We start from the raw sequence: 18,201 nt of genomic DNA, 5'->3' as shown, positions 1-18,201 counted from the left end.
GGATGCAGAGTGTTCATGAAATTTTTTTTTTAAGATTTTATTTATTTATTCATGACAGACACAGAGAGAGGCAGAGACACAGGCAGAGGGAGAAGCAGGCTCCAGGCAGGGAGCCTGATGTGGGACTTGATCCCGGAACTCCAGGATCACCGCCTGGGCGGAAGGCAGGCGCTAAACCGCTGAGCCACCTGGGGATCCCATGTTCATGAAATCTCAATATTTGGAACCATAACGCTCCTGTGTCCCATGACTGAAAAAGAGTGCACAGCGTCATACTTCTCTGCTGCTGCCTTGGCCTTATGAATCAGCTCCAGCCCCAGGAACCTGGAGGCTAGGTCAAGATCACAAGGCCATCTCTGTGGTCCGCAATTAAACAAATGTGCAATAGACTTTCCCTTCTATTTAACTTTTATTAAAAGAAGTGCTAGGGTACTGAGATGCAGTACATCATATTTATTACCAAAATTATTAACAAATATACAAAACTTATACATGTAATTTTCTTACATCCATTTATTCTCTATAATACTGATTTTTGTTCAAGTAGGTTATCTACAGTATGTAAACATCCCTTGGATTGACCTCACACAGATTAGGAAAGCCCTCTAACCCATGCTTTTATCAGATACTTCTTTTTATTTGGCTTTCATTTGTAGCATCTAATCTTCACATTTGGCACATGGAAGAGACATGTACAGTGCAAAAGAGGCAGATTCTTCCGGTTTCGTCGTGAACAATCCTGCAGGGGCGCCGTCAAGGAGCCGAGAGAGCGGAGCGCTCTGACTCGATGGCCTTGGATTCGCTGCAACGCCAACTCCTGGTTCAGCCGTTACACTTGAGCACGAAGTCGATGCCTCTTCCTTCTCCCATCCCCCACCCACCCGCCATGCAAGGCCGATCCGCCTTAACCTGGTCTCAAAAGGGTCAAATACGAAATCCCATCCATCACCGGACAAGCAGGTTAATTTCACCAAGTAACAAAAAAAAAAAAAAAAATTTTTTTTTTCTTCCCAGTGTTCTTTTGTGTGGGTTGGTTTTGTGCGGTCTGATGAGCCAGCAACGCTCTTTAAGTGGAGAATACAGTAAGATTAAAAAAAAAAAAAAGGAGGAAAAAAGAAAAAGGGTACTTGAGTTAGACTTTCCTTCAGCTGCCACCTGTGTAAGGCCGGAGACGCTTCAGCGCCAAAGGGACAGAGCGACAAAGGCCTCGGCGACTGGCAGGGGAAAGCCAAGCTCTTCAACACTGAACCGTGGACTCCAAGCCCTTGAATACAGCGTCCCAGAAATGAAAAAGGAAAAAAAAAAAAAAAAAAAAAGAAAGAAAAGAAAAGAAAAGGTAATTGTGGAGTTTCTGCCCCCCCTCTTCCTGCGCTTCCTTTTGATAACTTAATGTGACCGAGTAAAGCTGATCCAGAGAGAGCCCTCTCCGCCGCTCACCCCTTCTCGCCCTCCAGCTCGGGACTGCCCACGGCGAGCGTCCCCGAGGGCGCCTAGGTTTGGACGCGCGCCCGCCTCCCGGCTTCCGTCACCACAGGGGCGCCGGCCCCTCCGACGCCCCGTAGAGCTCCGCCAGCTTCCGGAAGCGGGGCCCCCAGTCCGTGAGGAAGTCGAAGCTCTGCTCCGAGTCCGACGTGGCCGACTGCAGGGAGCTCAGCGACCCGGCCACCGAGCCGTCCCCCTCGAACATGTACGTCTGCAGGGAGTCGAAGGGCGGGGCCCACAGGTCCATGTCGGCCTCGTAGAGCTTGGCCAGCACGTAGCTGTGGACCGTGCTGTTGACGGCGCACGTCTGAGGCACGTAGCGGGAGAGGCTCTCAATCTCCGGCAGCATGTCCTGCCGCGTCTTGGGGGCGCCCCCGCCCTGCGCCTCCCGGGGGTTCCACATGGCCGCGATGTCGAAGGCCTCGGTGTCCTCCTCGCCGCCGCCCTCGTCGTCGTAGCGGACGATGTTCTCGTGGATGTTCTCCTCGTCGTCGATGATGTACGGCTGTTTCCGGTGCCTCCTCAGGGACAGAACGAGCAGCACCAGCACTGCGGGGGACAGAGAGGACGGGCCTTGAGCCGAGAGCCCCGGCCGCGTGTGCCCTACCGGAAGTGGCCGTGACCAGCCTCAGGTGCGCGGGCAGGGGAGGGGCCACCGCAGAGACCGCGTTGGGGTAGTTCCGACCGCAGGGCCCACGCCGTTCTCGCCGGCTCTGCCGGGTCAGCCTGAGGGTTGAGGCAGGTGGAGCCCCGCGTGCTTCCCCGGCTGCCTCGGTCACAAAACGTCGCGGGTAAGGTCTCTCTGCGTCAGCCTGCCCCTCGGAGGTCATGCGGGGGTGTGCGGGGGTGTGCGGGGGTGTGCGGGGGAGCAGCCTCTCCCAGGTGAAATCCCACTAATGAAGCCCAGAGCACCACGGCCTCCGCGCAGTGTGCGCTGAGGCGCTCAGACAATGCCCCCTGACCATATTAGGGCAAGATTTCCTCATAATGTGGAAATCTTTTTTTGTTTGTTTGTTTAAAGATTTTGTTTATTTATTTGTGAGAGACACAGAGAGAGGCAGAGACACAGGCAGAGGGAGAAGCAGGCTCCCTGCAAGGAGCCCGTGGGACTCGATCCCGGGACCCCTGGGACCTCGGGGTCATGACCTGAACCAAAGGCAGACGCTTAAGCCCTGAGCCACCCGGGTGCCCCTTTAATACGGAAATCTTACTATGTAGGTGGAATCCTGCTTTTTTTACATTGGTATCTCAGCAGGACTCCACTCTGTACATATATAATCACTTGTTACTACCTATGCATAGAGGCTAAGTGTGAATCGAAGTCTTAGTCTGTTGATACCTCCTTCAAAAAATTATCTAAGTGATTGCCGTTTTCCAATAAGCTCAGATTCCTCAGAAAGCCTTCCATTAGAGAGATGGATGTGACTCTCTGGACCCAAAGAGGTTTGTGGAAGGGAGGGAACATTTTATATGATTCATCATGTTATCAAAGAAGCACCACACTGTTAGATGTGCCCTTGCAGGTTTGGATAAAATTTTATCCCAACAAATGTGTTTTTTTTTTTTCCCCCCAGGATGTGTTCACTGGGGTTTAGAGGAGAGATAGAGATAATCCCATTGAACTGTTTATCTCTGTGACTGAAAATGTTTTCCAGGAAGTGTGTTGAGGTTTTAGCTGTAGAACTGCTATTGATTTTTTCCCCCCTTTCTGATGTGCTTTGTTACAGCTGGTGAAGGGTAACAACTTGACAACACAGCAGAATAAAACTGCAGTTTACCAAGGGGGAGAAAAATGGAGTGCAGTGGTAAGCCCAGTAAAATTATGAACTGACTTAAATAATATGAATGTAGAATGTGCTTTTTGTAAATTGCAGTTAATGAGGTTGATGCCTAATATTTTTCCAATAGCTTGGATGACAAAAGGCACACACAAGAAACAATTACATACTCTTTGTATATTTTCTGTGTGCCAAAATGTGATTCCTGGACTACAGGATTGTGGGATTTCAGAGAAGTGGACTAATAGGGCCCTAAGGAAGTGGGGGCTTAACCTGGGTGTAGGAGGCTGGGGTGTGATCTGGGTAGATACAGGCTGGATAAATGGGATTCTAAGTGAACGTGCTGTGTTTGTGGGGTTCAGGCAACAGTGACTAAACTCAAATATTTTTTAGGCACTATGCAAAACAATAGAGAAACAGTATTGAATATGACATGATTTTTGGTTCTAGAAACTTGTAATCTAAGGAGTTTATAGATGCTGATGATTCATACAAGACAGGCAGTGATAAGGGCTATCCTAGGGTTATAAGTGTTGCAAAGAGGATAGAGAGGCAGGGCTGGGTGGTTCTTCCTAGGGCACTAGAAGACCTTTACACAGATGGTATTGGAATGGTAGGGTGGTACTTAAGAAAATGCTAGGATGCAAAATTAGAAAAGTCCTTGGTTATCTTCTGGAAAGAATTCTGATAGAGAATTGGGCAGTTTATAAGACTGGTCCATCTTACATGAATCTTATAAATATTTTACATGTATCTTACAAGATACAAATACTTTATTTTTTTAGAGAATCTGATGTAAATAACAAGTATTGGATAATGCCCTGAGAATCAGAGTCTGGGAAACGTGGTCCTGTTTAAAATGAAAGGCTTCCCTGAGAGAAGAGAATCAATTCTAGGGATGTTTGTTCTTTAGGTATTGCAGCCACAATGCATAGGGCCTATGAGATTTTCTAGGAACTAGATATATACTAGAGACATGAAAAAAACTCTGTAAAGTCAAAATTAGTATGTTTATCTAATTGTCCACAAAATGTAGTATTTTGTTGGGAAATCCACTGCAATTCAATCTGAACTCAGTTTTATGAATTATCTTTTATTTAGGATGTGCATTCTTAGAGATAAGAATGCCTAAAACTATGAGGATTTTATATAAAGTTGCATATAAAGCTCTGCTCAGTTTAGTTTCTGAAAATTGTCTATTCATTCTGTACAATTCAAAAGATAAGACATAATGGGTTTGGGAGGCACCATATAAATTGCCCCTTGCACACCATTTCTAGCTTGAGAGCCGCTCTGTGCCAGTCTTTTTAAATCAATCTTTCTGTAATGATGGCTTTTTCTACTCTCTGTGGGCAAGGGTGAACTTATAATGTAGACATTTTCCAAAGATAGAAGTAGGGACTGCCAGGCTGGAACTTTCTCCTAGGAGCAAATTTCTTCAAAGGTCTCTTGTATGTTATCCTGTTCTGCGCTTAAGGACTCCCAATGCCATCGTATGGACACTCAGGGAATTGCAGGAAGGAGTTATTTGTCAATGCAGATAGGGACCAGAAACCGGAACAACTCTCTGATCCAGGGATCTGAGGACTTAGAAAAGTTACTTATTTATATTGCTTCTCTTTCCATATAGCACTGAACTAAAACAGCAAAATCAAACCACATGTGGTATTTGTGAATGTTTTGTGAGAAGCATATTCCACAAACCTATCTAGAAATTCAGTCAAGTGCTGATATTTTTCTCTCAGGACCTTGTTTCTTGGGTCTGACTCAGTCTCTTGGTGTATAGGTAAACCTGGGATCAAGGGGTTGTGTGGATATCTGCACATTTATTCTAATTTTAATCCCCAGGGCTGTATTTTCCCTTCATAGAACACTGGGATTTCTTTCCTGTTGAATAATACTACTATCTACTAAGTTTGCTTTTTTCTAAGCAAATTATATGTGCAGTGAATTAATTCAATTAGAAGAGTTGGGATGTATGTGCAGATATTTATGTGGTTTTGTTGTTTTGTTTTTTTTAACCGTTGAGTTCAAAACCAATTGCTAGAATAGCCTTATGTACAAGGGAAGTGGGTTGCTGCCTTGCTGTATGATTTGAGAGGAGGAATAAAGGATCCTCTCCCTCACTAGTGCTCTCCCACTAGCCTGTCATCGCATCTTTTAATGTCATCCCAGTGGCACACAACCCCGGGTGCTCACTGCTCCTTGTTGGATGGCCACAGTGCCTCAGAGGGGTGCTCATGCCCCCAGATAACTTATTCTCCCAGATAGCCATGGGGTTCATTCTGTTACTTCTTTTAGGTCTTAGGCCTTCTCTGACCACCTCGTTTATGATGACATCTACCCTTGTCTCCAGTTTCCTCAGAATACTTCCTTCTCTTCTCTGTAACACCATCCACCTCCAGAATTTGGGGGTGGGGAGCATTTAAGAGAAGAGCCTTACCACTCAGGTACAGGGATGTACAATGTAGGGTCTGCCTGCATTTCACTTCTGGCTCTGCCTCTGACATTTGGTCTTGGGCCTGTCGCTTTCTCTTTGTGATTTAACTACTATTTATCTGAAATGAAAGGGTTAAAAGAGGTGTTTATCGTATCCTGCCCAAAATTGTCATGTGGATTCTGTGGTGTCAGAATGAACTTGACTTTGCTGTGAAGTAAGCTTTGTGAAGGCTGGGACATGTCGATCTTATTAATCCCAGCACCTAGAGCAATACCTTGGCCCATAATAGATGCTTGATAAAAATATTTGCTTTGATCTGGCCAGAGTGGCCATGAGTTCCTTGATGGAAAGAACTATAACTATTTTCAGTTTCCTTATCCTTTCCCAGCCTTACTCTGTCACTTTTTCAATAAGCATGGTGTAGAAAATGGGTCTGAACAGCTGTGCAGAATGGTAGCTAAGTAAACACTTGCGGGACCCCACAGAATAGAAAGGAGGCAGTTGCTCACCTAAGAGGACAAAGATGCAGGCCAGGATGGCGATGAGGGCGCCCCGGCTCAAACTGACGGGGAGCATATAGGCCTCAGGACTGCAGGACAGGACGTGGCCATCGTCGTCACAGCTGCACACCTGGATGGTCAGTGTGCCTGTGCTACTCAGCACAGGCTGCCCGCTGTCTGCTATCAGGATGGGCAGGTAAAAGACGCTCTGCTCCTGCTGCCGGAAGCCAGACCTCCTGGTGAGAATCCGGGCGGTGTTATCTGGAGAAGACACGATTCCAGGGTTGAGAAAAGGGAGAGGAAAAGTGGGAGGGAAAAGAACATGGAAGAATCAGCAAGTGAATTAATTTCTTGGATTGAGGAAAGCCAGAGGCCAGGGATAAGATGTGGGAAGGACAGAGAGGGAGCATCAGGCATTCCCTGGAGGCGGTTGGCTACAGCCGGCTCTGGTTTGTCTGGATCAGCGTTCAAATTCTGAAACCAGGATTTTTGCTGGCTTCTAGGCAAAACCCTGAGGACTAGGAGAGAAACCCTTTCTGAGAGTGTATTTTACCCTTTGTGACATAAAGTGCCCAGGGCGAGCTGTTAGACTTCAGATCTAACCGAAATGTTCCTGTGAAAGCTTGATAGGAATGAACAATCACTGGCCACTTGTGCTTCCAGATTGTTCCCCCCAGCAGCTTTCCAAGGCTCTGGGGCTGCTTTGTGCCTCCAGGAAAAGAATGCTGAGGAGCCCACTCGGCAGGCCGATTGCTTTTTTTTGCCACTTTGGTTGGAATTCACTTTTTTTGCTCTTTTCTTTCATGCCTCTGAAACGCAGTCACCAACTCCTCCTGTGCTTTCTAAAGGATCTGCTCATTTAGCAGAAGCTTATTTGAAATCCCCTCATCACGTGATACGCTGTGTTATTTCTCCCTACTTGGTGGTCTTAGGTTACACAGTTCATAAGAACTTGGCGAAAACCCATTACTGATCAGCAATACTAGTTTTTTTCCCCTTCCAGTTTTAAAGGGGAATAGCAAAAATTATTTAATGGGTTTTCACAAAGGTGGTGTGTGTGTGGGTGCATATTTATATTTGCCTAGTGTAATGTTTTGGGATCTTTTATTTTTTTAATCTGTATTTCCAAGTTTTTTTGAGTGGGTTTGAATTATAAGTCATATATTTTTTGTGAAGTTCAGATCATTTTCAGGAGAGGGAAAGTTTGAGAGATGTGATAGAACGTGCATGCAGTGACTCTCAAAGGTAATACCAACACAGAAGGTCCTCTGGATGTGTTTTACATTTCACAAGGAAGATCTAGAACTTGACAAAAACTTCTGATAGCCTACCCAAAATAAATGTTATTAATTATTAATATTTCTGGTTCTCCTTCCCTTCTTGGACATATTAAAAGATCATTCTTTTGTACCTTCTTGAATTTTGGCATGTCTATATGATTTGCTTTTGATGATGAAAGATGAACAAAAATGATTTGTGTCACTTCCAGGCAGAAGCATTGTAACAGCTGGTATGTGTTTCTCTGTGTTCTCTGGCCTTGGTGTGATACTGTATAAGATTGCTTAAGAGGGAGAGCCAGGCAGCCTTGAACACTGAGCTACATGGACAGCTGTCCCTGTTGCTCACACCCACAGTTAGTTTTATGTGAGCAAGAAATTAATTTTAGTTGTGTTAAGCCACTGGAATTTTGGAGTCATTTGTTCAGCAGCATAGGCTAGTCTGTTCTGATGAATACATGATCCCTTCATGAGCTCTTCCCCTTCTTGCCCTGCCTTTTCACAGTAGCAGTGATTGTTTACTGAGTGCTTATGTGCCAAGTACTTAGTCTTTATACCCAATTTAATTTTCACATTTGGTGAGATAGTGATAATCTGACACTATTACATGGGAAGAGCTGAGGCCTAGAGAGAGGTTATAATTTGTTCAAAGTTACTAACTTAAAAAAAAAAAAAGAAACAACAACAAAGTTACTAACTTAGCGGAGCTGAGATTTGAACTCTGGGCTGTCTCCAAATATACATTTCTTCCATTGTACTGTGAAACTGGATATTTGGGTTTCGTGATATTAAGTCTTGAAAATTTTCCAGCCAATGGAAATCCCTTCCTGCTTTGATATAGGCCCCTTTTATCTTGTATTTGCTTCTCTGTGGAGGAAGATGGCAACTGGTTGCCAGTCTGAGGATTAAATTAATATTTCTACCTACTGTACAACCCACCTGCTTTTCTGTTTTTCCAGATTTAGTAGGTAAGTGCTGTTAATTCTGTTTCACAGTGTTAATTTTATTTTTCCAGAAACCAAGTCTTTCTCAAACACAAATCTGTTTTATTTTTCAGTTTAATCGAGGCTAGGTTGTAAGACTTCTAGAAAGCTTGACCAGAGCTGAATTTCACAAAAGTATTACATCATCACTTAATCAAGTACTAAACATCATGCTTGATCTCAGACTTCTTTAAGGTTAAAGAAAAAGAAAAAAGATCAGAGCTTTGCCTTGCTGAGTTTAGTCTTAGAAGGGGTCTGGCCACTTGCAGAGTAACCACTTGCTAAGTTTTTATTGAATATGATAAATAGGGGTTTAGTAACGATATGTGTTTCCAAGGAGACATAAAACACGTGTGTGTGTGTGTGTGTGTGTGTGTGTGTGTGGGTGGGTGGCTAAACAGGCCCCATCTTCCAGTCCTAGTCTTAATGCTTACTCACTTTCTGATCATGGGCCATTTGCTTTCTTTCCTTATCTATCAAATGAGACCATGAATATCATAGTAATTAGTATTCTCGAAACCTTAGAGGATTCTTATAAATATCAAATAAAACAAAGTATGGGAAAATGTGTTTGAAATCGCAAAATGCTATATACATACAGTCCTTTTACTAATATTTTGGGGATTAAAAAAATAAAGGCTCTACTTTAGATAGTGCCTTGTTCTGTTCATAAAAGGATGTGATGTTTTGGGCACAGGAGTTGGGGTCCTGACAATAGATCCACCAAATCAGATGTTGGTCAGTTTTTTTTTTTTTTAAAATGAGCCTCAGTAAAAGATACTCATGGGATAAATTGTTGTGAGGAGATTAAGAGTTTATTCTTTCTATCGAAGATGTGCTGACTTTCATTTTGGAAAACCTTCCAAGAAATGAGTCATTTCTTTTTCTAGTCCTTATGTTCCAGTGGCCCATCTTTTTAAAGCACTGGCTCCATGAATTGGTGTCCAAAGTCATATTTTAAAAATTTGCAACATCTTGCTACATATTGTTTCTGCATTGATTCTGACAAATATTGGGGTGAAGGAATAGAGTAACACTTCATTGAAAATTTGAAGAAACGGAATAATGTATGATCCCCGCCTTGGTTTCCATTGTAAAACCAGTCCTGAGGGGGTTGAAACCACTTTTTGTAGGAAGGATTTCCCCTGTGAAGCAGATAAATGAATATTCGACATTTGATCCAATAAAAATATTGGGATGTGTAATTGTACTTCTGTTATGATTTATATTACCTTTCCATCTAGAATTATCAGAATGGTTTTATGATAACTTGTAGAAGGTAAAAGGAAAGACTTGGAGGAATGTTTTCCTTTTAAGAGAAAACAGGTTTAATAGTCTCAAGTTTTAATGGCAGGATATCGTGTGGGGTGGACTTAATACTTTAATTCTCAAATAATTGATGTTTGAGACTAAGACCAGGCAGGCCTAATCATGACTTTTTGTTACCCTTTGCTTAGGTCGTTACACAGTGACAACTAATATTTTAGAATTGGAATAAAAATGTGGCTAGTAGAGTCCAGAGAAGTGATGACCTCTCTCCCCAAGGTCAGACAGCAAGTAGCAGAGGTAGCAACAGAAGGGGTTCACTTGACCCATTTAAATGATTTTTTTCTGATCTTTCTTTGAAAATCATCTGGTGAGAGAATGGAAGTCCCTCCTCCTCCCATCTGTGCCCAAGGAAGAGTGTGCTTGGTCTATAGATTTCTTAGCCGATCAGAATGCTTACTGGAAAAGAGGGTCTAGAATTCCATTCCAGTTAAGTTGTAGTGGGGAGTGCTTTCTGGAATAGGGAATCATACCTGGCTCTGTCTTTTTAAAATCATTCTAAAGTAATAAAGGTGTTTCAGTGCCAAAGCTACACTTTGTGATCCTGTTTGTTCTTTGCTGTCTTAGCCTTTGTCTCCCTTTTGTTCTGGGAGCTTTTCACTGTTATCCCCTTTGATGCTTGCTCAGAAATGTTCCTTCAGGTTTTTCTCTTTATTTAGTTCAATTTCTGTCATTTTTCTGATTCTTCTCATAGTTACAGAACATACAGACATGGCTGTTGTCTGTGGGAATGAAGGAAGGCTTTTGCCTGTGTGCCTGGTGCAGTGTCTCACACAGAGCCAACTCTAAAACATTTTTCGGAATCTGAAGAGGACATTCTTTGTCTTTGATCTGTTGAAACAAAACTTGTAAAGACGCTACAAATTAGCATTAATGTCTTTAATGCTACTAAAGAGCCTTTGATACAGTTTGCATGGTACAGTAACCAAAAGTATCCAGCTCAGGTACAATAGGAAAGCATCCGTAGTCCTATCCATCTGATTACCTTGGTTGTCCCTAACAGTGAAGTTGGGGTTGTTAGCAGCCTCAGGAGCCAAGCTGTAGTGGAAGTGCTGACCGTTGTGTGGGTCATCTTGGTCCACTGCACTCACTGTCTGGATCAGCTGTGGGAGTGAAATGAATTCATGTGCATCAGAGTCAAAAGAAAAATCATCAGGGCCCAGTGAGACCCTAAACCCCGGAGTCCCACAGTGTATTGTTTTTCCTAATGAGAAGGACATCCTGAGACTTACCTGGAAAGTATCTGTGCCATCATCCAACTCAGGCTTGAATTTGGTCTTCATTGTTGGGCCTGAGTATACTGACAGGCACATGGTGAATTTTACCTGAGTATGGTCCGGGGCTAAGCATCAACATAACCAATTCTCACATCAGCACCATTGTTAAGCAATCTAAATAGAAGACGGGCTAAAAGAACTATGGGATGCCACAGGGTCCTGCTTGTCTGCCAGTATTTCATTCTCCCACCTCACCTCCTTAACCTCATCATTTGGGTTAATGTTTTGCTTTCCTGCTGTCCACTCAATTTGCTATCTTTGAGAAACTCCTATTTAAAAATGACCAATACGTAGAAGAGAAGTAGACACATCAATATCTGTGTCAGGTTAATGGAATACAGATGGAAGGGGATAGGTCACAGGGCTGTTGTTTTTTGTTGCCTGGAAGGAGCATTAGGAATGGTGTACAGCCCAAGACCTACGGTGGGAAATATGGAACAGACTAGAGTCAGAGGCAGAGCTTAGGGGGTGGTGAGGAGAACAGAAGAAAGGAAGGCTTTCTCTGGAGCTCTTTGGCCCAAGCTTTGCCTTTTCCACAGTGCTGTTCAAAGTAGTAGTTTGCCATGAGGGTTATGAAGGCCATGATATAAAAGCTGTTGAAGGTGGACCTTGGTGGCTCGTGGGTTAAGTATCCCAACTGTTGATTTTGGCTCAGGTCATAGTGTTAGGGTTGTGAGATAGGAGCCCCATGTTGGGCTCTGTGCTGAGTATGGAGCCTGCTTAAGATTCTCTCCTTTTCTGCCCCACCCCTGTGTGTGCATGTACTATCTCAAAAAAAAAAAAACAAAACAAAAAACCTGCTAAAGAAAGCAGTGCAATATACACAATTAAAAAGTTAGCTGGCCAGCTGGGAAGGATACGCAAAAAGAGTTCAGAGGGTGCTCACCTTCCTCTATGTTTCCTCCTCTACCAACCAATAGCACAGACACCTCCTACCCCTCTTGGGCCTGACCCTGTAGACTTGACATTCCTGCTGTTAAAAGCAGGGTAGAACCCAGAACATCAAGGGTCAGTTGGAGGGCGGGTAGGCTCGCTTAGTTTTTACTTTTTCATTTGTAAATTAAGAGAGGTAATGCTACCCCTCAGTATACTGAACATTAAATAACAGAGAGGGAGGCTCCCAGTCAGGGAGTGTCTGGTGGTGGACGCTGTGTTGCTCAGATCCCCCTTCAGTAAAGGGCTTGATGCCTCAGCCTTTACTTGTCTCTTCGAGGACTGCCTCATTTGCTGAGAGTCACCTAGCCACATTTACCACATCCTTCCAGGGCAACCCACATCCAGTGACTGATGAAATAGTAAAAGGCCCAGGCATCCCATCTCAACTTGCAAAAACTCTAATTTGAGAACTCTCTGAAGTCACCCACGGCTTGTTAGTGGGTCTGTGTCATAGCTGGACTGCTCATATTGCTTTGTCCTGCAAAAGTCCTCTTCTACAGGCATTGGGTCCCAAGGGCATTCCTCAATAAACATCTTATACCAGAACTCCACTTCTGGGTATGTCTTCTGGTGAGCCCAACTGGCACCTGGCCTCTGTTGAATCTAAAAGTTGGGAAAATGGAGTTGTATAAAGGAGAGGGGTTGATAGAACACTAAACATGAACTTGCCCCACAGCCTGGTGTCAGTACTGCTTACACACGAGGGCCACCTTACCACCCCACTACCCCATCCCTGCTGGGACAGATCCTATACTTTCCATCTTGCCTACAGTGCCAGACACATAAAGACAAAATTTGGTTGTTGGGAATACAGTGGCCTGCTTTCCTGCTGTCCACTCTCCTGGCAAGTCAGATTTTATTCTCAGTCCCATTTGCCATGCAATATTCTGCTCAACTGGTTTCATTGTGCCTTCAGCCATTGCTAGGTAATGTCTGATTTCTTTATGGGTCTCCTTCATGGCTTCTTGCTAGGAGGAGAGCACATATCCTGACTTGACAGACACACAGCTGACAACAGTATCTGACACATCTAACGCAAGGAGGCCTGATAGGTTATAAACCAGGTGTGCCTACTGAGCAATGTGCTTTTGAAAATGTTTGAAACATGTCCCAGAGCCAAACTCAAGGGGTAGGGTTTTTAGTATCTTGGGCTAAAGATGATAAATATGACAGACTTGTGGCGCATGACCTGAACTTTAAGTCACAAACTGTGCTTCAAAGGACTGTCATTAGAAGATGTATTTAGAGGGGTGCCTGGGTGGCTCAGTCAGTTGAGCGTCCAATTGGCTTTTGGGTTCCTGAGATTGAGCCCTGTGTTGGGTTCTGTGCTCAGTGCAGCCTGCTTGTCCCTTCCCCAACCAACCCCCCCCCCACTCTGCTTGTGCCTGTCTTTTTCTCTCAAATGAATAAATAAAAAAGAAAGATGTATTTAGAAATATAGAACAGAAATGTAGAATAGGAGATGTGTGTTTGCGCTCCAAAAATAAGAGAGGTGATTAGGGGCACCTGGGTGGCTCAGTTGGTTGAGTGTCTGACTCTTGGTGTCGGCCCCAGTCATGATCTTGGGGTTGTGAGATTGAGCCCTGAGTTGGGCTTCTGGCTCAGCAGGGAGTCAGCTAGAGATGCTCTCTTTCTCTCTCCCTCTCTTCTCACTCATGCATGTGTGCGTGCTCTCTCTCTCTCTAAATAATAAATAAAATCTTTAAAAAACGCAGGGTGCCTGGGTGCCTCAGTCTGTTAAATGTCTGTCTTTGGCTCAGATCATGATCCCCGGGTCCTGGCATATAGCCCTGCATTGGGTTCCCTGCTCGGCAGGGAGCCTGTTTCTCCCTCTCCCTGACCAACTGCCCCCTGCCCCCCACCTCATGTTCTCTCTCATCTCTCTCCTTCTCTCAAATAAAATAAAATAAAAACTTAAAAAAAGAAAAAAAATCAAAAAAATCTCCAAGAGAGGTAAAGTGCTATTGACCTGTCAGAATGCAACTTCTATTCTGAAGATGTTTAGGAAAGTAAGTGCTTCATTTCCTGGAGGAGAGGAAGTCTGATTAATGTGCTGCTTATCACCTTCTTTATCATGCAGATTAATAATTAGCTCTGTCATATATATTTGTTTTAATGAAGTATTATAAAACACAATTTTATGTTATTCTTTATATAATAAATATGAATTTTTTTTCTAATATAAAAGAGAAATTATTGAAAGAAAGGTCCAAACACCCTCACTCAGAATCAGAACTCAGCTACCATTGGGGTGCCTGGGTGGTTCTGTTGGTTACACATCTGCCTTTGATCCCAGGATCCTGGGATTGAACCTCACATTGCTCAGCAGGGAGTCTGCTCTCCACCACCCTCTGCTTGTGTTGTCTCTCTCTCTTCACACTCTCTCAAATAAAAAAAAAAAACAAACCCTCAACTACCATAACACAGTAACTATTGCTGTTTTTATATCCTGCCCCCACCAGTCTTTGTTCACAAGTAGGCATAATTTTATATAACTGCAAGTATGTACATGTAGTTTTTATACCTTCTTTCTTATAATAACACAGATCATTTCTTACACAGTAAAGTCAGCATTGTAACTTTTATTAGCTGTATAATGTTTTAGGTCTTCCTAGAAATTCAATAGATGTGGAAGTAGAATTGTCCCAGACTTGCTGAAAAATTTTTTTTAGGAGTGTTATAGACCATTGCACTGAGTTTCAAGAATCAGTAGATGAGATGATTTAGATCAGAATCATTATAGGACTTTTTTTTTTCTTTCTGTGGCTGATGTGAATCACTTTTTCTTTTGACCAAGTTAGCATGGTGAAGATGTGTTAATCTTTGCTGAGTACAGGATGCTAGTATAACGTTTGGTTGTATTAATTAGTCTCTTTGCAGCAAAATGTCATGTTCAGAGAAGTGAAAGCAAAATCTACCTGAATTACCAAAGCATGAATCCTTGCGTTATAGATATGCACTGCATAGACTCATAACTTCCAGATTAAACCTATCCCGACCCATTTGCCTTAGCACCAGAATCAATAGGACCACAGAGTATCCTTTGGGAAGGATATTTCAGAGTATCCTTTGGGAAGGATATTTCAGAGTATCCTTTGGGAAGAAATTAGGACTGTGAGGGGATCTGTTGGGCCATAGGTAGAGAAGAAAGCATTTTACAAAAGCAGGAGCAGAAACAAGACAAGGCTTATACTCTGATGTGTGGAAGAGTAGACACAGGGTAGGCAGCAGCCCAGAGTATGCATGAATACATGGCCACTCCAGGCAGAGTTCTGAATGTTTCTCAGTTACACCACTTGGAATTTGATCAACCACATTATTCATTTACATTTAAGAGCATACTTGAAAACATGTACAAATATGTCTCTGCATATTATAGAACTGTGGTTATTTCAAATTAGTAGAATATTTTTCCTTCAGATTCCTTTTCTATTAAAATTGACCTGACATGAGCAACATTAGGAAATGTGTTTTAATTGAGGAAGGAGTGAGTAAGTATTCTGGGTAACAAAGCATTCTGAGAATAGGATAGGCAGTCCTTAAACAAGTTACCTATTATCAGAAGTTAAGAAAAGGAGGTGGGAAGATATAAAAAATAAACCTTCCCTACTGCAAGTATTTTTAGGTATTAGTGCTGAACTGAGGAAAAGAGAAGAGTTTTCTGATCTTCATGGTCCCTCACTCCCAGGACCCAGAGCACATATTCCTGCAGTTGGTACTGTACAGTTCATTTACAAGATGGGTAGATAACTTCAGGTTAGCCTGTGAATGAAGCTACCACCAAAGCATTGTTGAGATCATAAAATGTAATGGGGGCTCCCCATGGTTGTCCTAACAAATAAACTGTTGCAACATGCCACACAAAAATCAGGGAGTCTTTCATGAACTGTTAGTTTCTGAAGTCTAAACTTCTTTGATGGCAAATTTGGATATCTGTAGCAGTCATTTCTGAATGTTGGAGGTTAACCAATGTGTACACCTCCCAACTGCCTTACCTGCCCGGCTTTGGCATTTTCACACACAAAAGCTTCATAGAATCTGGGGAATTCTGGAGCATTGTCATTCACATCTAAGACTTTGATTGTGACGGAAACACTTCCAACCTGGGAAGGATTGTCTAAAGAGAACACAGAGAAAACCAAAGGTGAGGGTTCAGTGGTACAAGAAAGCGGTTCTTTGCTGGAATAGGTATTTACCTCGTCACTTTGGTTTTTTAAAGGAATGGATAAAGAACATGAAAATGGCAAGAGAAACAGGATGCATGTGCTGCCTGGTAAGAGTGCAGTCAAGTAACACAAGGCGCATGTGCAGAATGAGGTGTGTGTCAGGGTGTGATGTCAGGAGGATGAGGCGAGTATGACTTGGGAGGGGGCAGGTATCACAAAATGCATCTTCAAAAGAGGGTTTGAATCTCTCACTTGGCTCACACTTCAGGTTCTGAAATTAAAGATAGGTCAGTTCTGTATTCTGGGCTTGAAAACAGCCCATTTCTAGTTGGATGCATACTGTGTGGCATTGCTTGGCTTTATTCCTGTGGAATAATCAGTTCTTTGAATTATATTTCAGAAGGTTTCAAGTTATTCACAGGAATACAGGTAACACTGCACATTTATTTTTGCCTAGGGACTAAGAAGATATTATGGGATCAAACACACACCCAATCTATATCTTTGGCTTAGGCAGGAGAAGTTACTCATAGTCACTCATGAGGAAATGTGTCTTTTGGTCTGTCTTTTGTTTGGCATTGCCACACAAGGACAATTTCACAGCCCCTGGAAGGCCCCTCCTGTCCTTTTTTGTTTTGGCCACATCCCAAGAAGATAAAATAGAAATTGTAAGACAAATTATTCCTAGTAGTAAATAATTTTATAAAATCTCAGAATGCCTTATTCTTCTGATTTATTTTTTCTTTATATATCTTTTCTTTCCCAGAAATATCTATGCTCTCCTATGTTTTCCCCTTAAATATTTCTATTGCCTGGTTACCAAAGTGCTGACCTATTTAATTTTTTTCTGTTATAACTGTGGTACTTGTTTATGGAAGGAATAATGAAAATCTGCCAAAAATGTCAAGGTATATATGATCCCCAAACCTACCACCAGAGATATCAATTATATATGTACTATTACATATATGCAAAAATATGGGAGACACACACACGCACACACGCATTGCAATTAAGCAAAATTAAAAAGTTGGATTTAAAACTTTAATATTTTAGGGCAGTATCATCCTGTATCATTGAAATACACTTCGAAAACATGTATATTAATATCTGCTTGATAGTCTCATTTTATTGTATGGTTGTAACAATTTACTTAGGCAGACCCCTATTATTAGACATTTAGGTAATTCCCATTTTTCCCCCTATGTAAAAATTGCACTGCAGTAAACATTTTGGTACATAGATCTTTGTTGACATCTATGATTATTTCCTTAAGATAGTTATTAGAAGCAGGGTTCTTGAGAAGAAGAGTATGAATAAATATATTGGAGAATCTTAATACAAAAGCTTAATTGCCCAGTTGCCCTCCTGTGAATGACTGTACATAGTTGTGCCAGTACATTGGGGTCTGCATTTCCCTGAACCCTTACCATCACTGTTATGAAAAACTGAATGTAGTGAGTAATTTTTGTGCAGTTTATAATAAATATGTTATCTAGTTTTTAGTAGTTTTCCATTCTATTTTTAAGTTTATGTTCATAAATCTTCTTTTTAGTGTAAGATGTCTCAAATTTTTGTATTCATGTTTGTGTGTATGCATGGGTGTGGTGAGGGTGATGTAAGTGCTTTCTTTCATCCAGCAATAATGTCCTATACAGAATGGGTCTCTCCCCCCCATTTGACACTTTGGCATGCAGATTATTTAAGTTGAAGGCACTTGAGCCCCTGAGGGTTCAAGAGAAACTTCCGTCATTCCCTTAACCCACACAGAAGAATCTAGATTGTTTTTTTTCCCCTCCCCAAAATAAGAGTTATTAACAGGAAAAATTTTTCTGAGTGGACTCATCTGTATGGTAGGGCAAACCTCCAATTTTTTTTTTAAGATTTTATTTATTTATTCATGAGATACAGAGAGAGAGAGAGAGAGAGAGAGGGGCAGAGACACAGGCAGAGACAGAAGCAGGCTCCATGCAGGGAGCCTGACGTGGGACTCGATCCCGGGTCTCCAGGATCATGCCCTGGGCTGAAGGCGGCAC

The 18,201-nt window shown here is 42.6% G+C and overlaps 1 protein-coding gene across 8 annotated transcripts in view; it reads right to left on the bottom strand.

Annotated features, from left to right (window-relative positions):
• The window catches only part of CDH20 (cadherin 20), a 205,800-nt gene that overhangs the window by 3,288 nt on the left and 184,311 nt on the right, over nt 1-18,201 (bottom strand). For 7 of the 8 annotated variants that reach the window (XM_072758019.1, XM_072758020.1, XM_072758022.1 and 4 more), the window contains 4 exons: nt 15,995-16,116; nt 10,772-10,889; nt 6,210-6,461; nt 391-2,031 (listed from right to left, as the gene is read on the bottom strand). In XM_072758019.1, coding sequence (XP_072614120.1) covers nt 1,526-2,031; nt 6,210-6,461; nt 10,772-10,889; nt 15,995-16,116 — 998 coding nt within the window. In that variant the 3' untranslated portion in view covers nt 391-1,525. Of the gene's footprint in view, nt 1-390; nt 2,032-6,209; nt 6,462-10,771; nt 10,890-15,994; nt 16,117-18,201 lie in introns of those variants that run through there. The other variant, XM_072758026.1, reaches the window with a different exon arrangement.

This window comes from Vulpes vulpes, chromosome 5, assembly GCF_048418805.1.
Source record: "Vulpes vulpes isolate BD-2025 chromosome 5, VulVul3, whole genome shotgun sequence".
Classification (NCBI taxonomy): domain Eukaryota; kingdom Metazoa; phylum Chordata; class Mammalia; order Carnivora; family Canidae; genus Vulpes; species Vulpes vulpes.
The sequence above is the reverse complement of the archived record's forward strand: the minus strand, read 5'-3'. Positions and strand labels throughout refer to the sequence as shown.